The 5,479-nt window shown below is 34.5% G+C and overlaps 1 protein-coding gene across 1 annotated transcript; it reads left to right on the top strand.

The window, feature by feature from the left end:
- Nucleotides 1-863: 863 nt before the first annotated feature.
- On the top strand, nucleotides 864-4,470 carry LOC104719512 (cytokinin hydroxylase). Its single transcript, XM_010437445.2, has 5 exons — nucleotides 864-1,246; nucleotides 1,515-1,741; nucleotides 1,826-2,067; nucleotides 2,406-2,790; nucleotides 3,882-4,470. The coding sequence occupies exons 1-5, from the start codon at nucleotides 967-969 to the stop codon at nucleotides 4,302-4,304; spliced, it is 1,557 nt and encodes a 518-aa protein (XP_010435747.2). The 5' UTR covers nucleotides 864-966; the 3' UTR covers nucleotides 4,305-4,470.
- Nucleotides 4,471-5,479: the final 1,009 nt, after the last annotated feature.

The raw sequence follows: 5,479 nt of genomic DNA, 5'->3' as shown, positions 1-5,479 counted from the left end.
GTATGGTTCAAGAGTTATGCCTGATTTAGTGATCCCATATACACCCACGTCGAAGATTGGAGCCACGTAACATCTCAATCGACCAAGAGGTCAATTGGGATTAAAACAGGCTACGGACGAATCTTCAATCTTTGATCAACTGATCACATATGAAGTTGTTCGGGTTTGACCCGGTTTGTATCAGGTCGATCCGGTTTGGTTCTATTTTATATATAAACAATATTTATATACTTTGTAACCTAAGTTTTCCTTTCTAGAGTTAGATTAGAACCAAACTCTCTTCTTGATATTTTGGATTGATCTTCAAAGATTTATGCCACTTTAGTGAAGAATTCAAACTGTCGTCTTTAATGTATTGCTCTTTTACCTTTCATCTATACAATTTACTAATTTCCAATTTTCCCTAGAAACTTTTTTAAAAAGATGGAAAAACCTTTTTACAATGTATAGATGTAAAAACTTTTTTTAAAGATCTTTTATTTCCAATTTTCCTAGAAACATTTCTTAAATTTTTAGGAACCCCCATGCTGGAAAAGAAACACTGTTGCAATCCTTAGTGAACAAAAATATTTGTGGTTATTTTGGAAACTTTCCAAAGTTGTGGTATTTTTGAAAGATTAAAACTTATTTTGTAATAATTTAGAGTATGATCTCTTAAAATGTGAATTAAATGGCAATGTGTAGCAAAGTAAGGTAAAAAATATCAAGATTTACTGATTTAATTATCCCATATCTTCTTCCATTTCTTTAAATGAATAGTGCAACTAAGTACCATAATTAGTTTTTTCTAGATTTAGTACCCTACTTGATTTTTAATTTTATTTTTTATTTTATATATATCTCGATCGATACTAGCTCCGTTCCAACACTATAAATACACCGTTGTTCTCTGTCTCTCCCTCTTAAATCTCTTACTCTTTTTTTTTTTCTAATCTTTGTTGCTGGAAGAAAAAAAAAGAACCAAAAATGTTGCTTACAATATTAAAATCACTCCTCGTGATATTCGTGACCTTAGTATTGAGAGTTTTATACGACACCATATCGTGTTACTGGCTAACACCTAGGCGAATCAAGAAGATCATGGAACGACAAGGCGTAACCGGTCCTAAACCACGTCCGTTAACCGGAAACATCCTTGAAATCTCGGCCATGGTTTCACAATCCGCTTCCAAGGATTGTGACTCTATTCACCATGACATCGTCGGCCGTCTTCTTCCGCATTACGTTGCTTGGTCCAAACAGTACGGTATGGTCTTGAATTGTAATAAAATGGTCGTCAATTCAAAACATAGATCATTTTGTTATTAAGTTGTTTCGTTAATTGTAATTTGTAAGTGACATTCTGACAAAAATACCCTCCACGGAATTAACTTTTTCGGGCTAGTGGTTCATTGTATTGCAAAAACTTAGGAATAATATTTTAGCCTTTAAACTTGATTACAAAAGATTGTTGAAGGAGGACTAAATGTAATAAAATGAATAAACCTTAATTATATAACGTTTTGGTAATACAGGGAAGAGATTTGTTGTGTGGAATGGGACGGATCCTCGTCTCTGCTTAACGGAAACAGAATTGATAAAGGAGTTGCTGATGAAACACAACGGTGTAAGTGGAAGATCGTGGCTACAGCAACAAGGGACTAAGAACTTTATCGGCCGGGGTCTCCTTATGGCTAATGGTCAAGATTGGCATCATCAACGCCACCTTGCTGCACCGGCATTTACTAGTGAACGACTCAAGGCACGTCAATAAACCAACCTCATGCAAAAAAAAAGAAATGCAAAGTTACTTGACGTTTGAATGACAAAAAGCCTTATGATGTAGGGATACGCAAGGCACATGGTGGAGTGCACAAGCAGGTTAGCGGAGAGGCTGAGGAAGGAAGCTGGGGAAGGAGGACGTGAGGTGGAGATAGGAGAGGAGATGCATAAGCTCACAGCTGATATTATATCAAGGACGGAGTTCGGAAGCAGCTTTGAGAAAGGCAAAGAGCTGTTTAACCATCTCACTGTCCTCCAGCGCCGTTGCGCTCAAGCCACACGTCACCTCTGCTTTCCCGGCAGCCGGTTCGTTTTCTTCTTCACCCGCAAAATTGTTATCTCTATTCTTTTCAGTGATTGAAAAATATGAATTCTTTAAGGTGATAGCGGAGAAGATTTACTAGGTCCGACTACCGACTGCAACCATACGAATTCTAAAATTAAACTTCATTTTTTTTTAAGCAAAAAAATGTAACTAATACTGTATAAAATTTTAGAGATGTCAAAAATATTAATTTTTTTTTATAATTATTTTCTGTCACTATTCATCCATATCATGATTTACAATGTATATAGTTTTTATGATTATACTTTTAACTGTGGTATGTCTAACGTTGACTTCATGTCAAATATTTTGTATCTAGGTTTCTACCAAGCAAATACAACAGAGAGATTAAGTCCCTCAAAATGGAAGTGGAACGTTTGTTGGTTGAGATCATACAAAGCAGACGAGACTGCGCTGAGATGGGTCGGAGCAGCACTCAGGGTGACGACCTTCTCGGGCTTCTTTTGAACGAAATGGATAGCGACAAGAACAACAACAATAACAATAACAATCTTCAGTTGATAATGGATGAATGCAAGACGTTCTTCTTTGCTGGCCATGAGACCACGGCGTTGCTCCTCACATGGACAATGATGCTCCTAGCCGATAATCCCACGTGGCAGGAAAAAGTCCGCGATGAGGTCAGAGAGGTCTTTGGCTGTGATGGCCTTCCCTCGGTCGATCGACTATCCAAGCTAACCTCGGTACGTACAATAACTTTTTTTAGATACATACATGATATACAACTTATAACTTCTAAATTAAGTTATACTTAAGTTTCAAATGGTCATAGCAGACAAGACTGAGTAGTCTACTTAAGTTTCAAATGGCTAACCCATTCATGAGTTTGGTGTTGATAAAATAATATATATATTTTTGGGTACGGTCTAGTCTACTAATCCGCTTCAACTGTTCAACCTTACGTAGTTACGTTTTTCTCTGACCACATTTTTTAGATTTTGAATAGGACTCGAACTCCACTAACTCATAGATATAAAAAGATGATATTTGTTGTTTGCTCCAAATAACAATTCTATAACCATATCATATAGTAACGTATTATTTTATTTGAAGTAGTAGAATTAGCTTTATGATGGATGGATGGGTGCGTGTGGGGTATTAACATTTAACACAGTATAGGCAATGCCACTAGCATCGTAGTGCGTCTTCCATAACTAAGCTCTTAACATAGTCATCGTCGGCACAGAGGATCCCTAATGAGTAGATATCATTTAATTTTGTCTTCATGCTTTGTCTTCATTCCAAGCCAAAACCCGATTAAAGACTCTAACGAAATGTCTAGGTTTATTGATTTTTACATATACATTCATTTTGGGATCAATCAGTATATGTTTATAACTGATTTTACAAAGAATCATACTTTTCTTCATAAAATTAGTTATATTAGTATTCAGATACGATTGACATTGGTTAAGCCAGCTTTGAGATTGGATACGATCTAGAGATTGGTAAATAGATTTTTCAGGCATTAAAGAAATGGGGTAAATAATATATTTCTTCCATTTGTTTAGTGATCAGCACTAAGGCATGCTTTGCATAATATATTATCTTAAAGATCTAAACCTGTATTAACTAATGATTAGATTTGGACAGCTTCATTGATAGTCTTTTTCAAAAGGAAAAGTCAATTCCCAAACTAACAAAAAGATGTTTGAGAAAGAGTCAAGAGGCACTTCGCTTGATTACAAAGATATGATTTCCAACAAAAATTAATATAATATTCTGCTAACCTTTTTTTTGTTTTTTTTTGTCTTTTTTCTTCTCTTTGCAACAGTTAAGTAAAGTGATTAACGAGTCACTAAGACTTTACCCTCCAGCCACCCTTCTACCAAGGATGGCATTTGAAGATCTAAAACTAGGTGATCTAACAATTCCCAAAGGTTTATCAATATGGATACCGGTTCTTGCCATCCATCACAGTGAAGAGTTATGGGGTAAAGACGCAAACCAATTCAACCCCGAACGTTTTGGAGGTAGACCATTTGCGTCCGGTCGCCATTTCATACCATTTGCAGCCGGTCCCCGAAACTGCATTGGACAACAATTTGCATTGATGGAAGCAAAAATAATATTAGCCACGCTAATTTCCAAGTTTAACTTCACAATATCAAATAATTATAGGCATGCCCCAATCGTTGTGCTTACTATAAAACCTAAGTACGGAGTTCAAGTGATATTGAAGCCACTGGATTCATGAGGATTTTGCAGCTACAATAATGTTTTGGAATGCCTTGGTATAACACTGGGAGAGGAAATATATTTTGGGGTTGAGAGGGATACAAATCGGAATAAATGTTGTACTAGTATGACATCAAATTATGTTAATTCTTTTTCCTCAAAAAATAAAAATTCTATTGTTTTTATCAGTGTTTACTACAACATACGAAAGATATTATTCAAAATGCGACGAGAACAAACTCAAAACCCGCATGACTGTTTTAACATGTTTTCTAAATGTATAGTATGTGCTTGTTTCCTAGATTTTTTTAAACATAAACTTGTTAGTAAGAGAATTTAATATGATCTATGGTGGATGTTGATGACGATAAAATTTTGAATTGTATTCTTAAACTTCTTTTGTACACAGACATACTTTTAAAACTTCAGAAAACTATTGATATGCCAAAAATATGTATATTAAGGAGATTTCGAAGTAAAAAGGCTGGAAAGAAGATTTCGAACTAATGACTTATATCATTACCACATCTTCCAAATGATTATGTTTTTCTTTAGGCCAAAGCTTATGTTTTATTGTATTCAACAAAAGACTAGTTGTAATCATATAAATAAATATTTTAGTTATAAATTAAACACAGAAATATATGAAAGGTTATGACTGTTGTCTTTGTGTAAGGTCATATTATGTTCTTTGAGACTGCAAATGGTATCAATAACTTTCTGGCATATGGCCAAAAGCATATGTCCATCGATCTGCTTTATTGGCTTAGAAAGTGAAGTCGAAATTCAATAATAATAAAAGTCATAATGTTATATTTAGATGGGTTCAATCTTGATAAGCCTTAAAATAATAAACAAACATAAACACAAGAAATATAATAATCAAAGAAACAAAAAGAATGATTAGTGATGGGGGAAAAGGAGTTCATCTTTCATTTTTCTTGGTTAAGTTTGGTGGCAGCCTTTGCACTTACAGTGACTAAGGTTGATTCTTGCTTCTTTATCTTGTTATTTTTATGAATATAATGGGGTCGAAGTAACCTTTGAAATTGATTTCAGAAATTTAAAAACTAGGTATTTTCTTCAATCATTAGGTCTTAATAGGAGAGCATGAAAAAAAAAATCTTATGTTATGTGGGTGTGGCATATATATCATTTTGTTTACACATTGCAGAAAGATAAAACAAGTTTAAA

The sequence above is a fragment of the Camelina sativa genome, chromosome 10, assembly GCF_030686135.1.
Source record: "Camelina sativa cultivar CO46 ecotype springtype chromosome 10, ASM3068613v1".
Lineage (NCBI taxonomy): Eukaryota > Viridiplantae > Streptophyta > Magnoliopsida > Brassicales > Brassicaceae > Camelina > Camelina sativa.
The sequence above is the reverse complement of the archived record's forward strand: the minus strand, read 5'-3'. Positions and strand labels throughout refer to the sequence as shown.

Coding starts and splice junctions, on each gene's coding strand:
- LOC104719512 (XM_010437445.2), top strand. CDS start 967: ATGTTGCTTACAATATTAAAATCACTCCTCGTGATATTCGTGACCTTA. Junction 2,068..2,405: donor CTCTGCTTTCCCGGCAGCCG/GTTCGTTTTCTT, acceptor TTTTGTATCTAG/GTTTCTACCAAGCAAATACA. Junction 2,791..3,881: donor GACTATCCAAGCTAACCTCG/GTACGTACAATA, acceptor TCTTTGCAACAG/TTAAGTAAAGTGATTAACGA.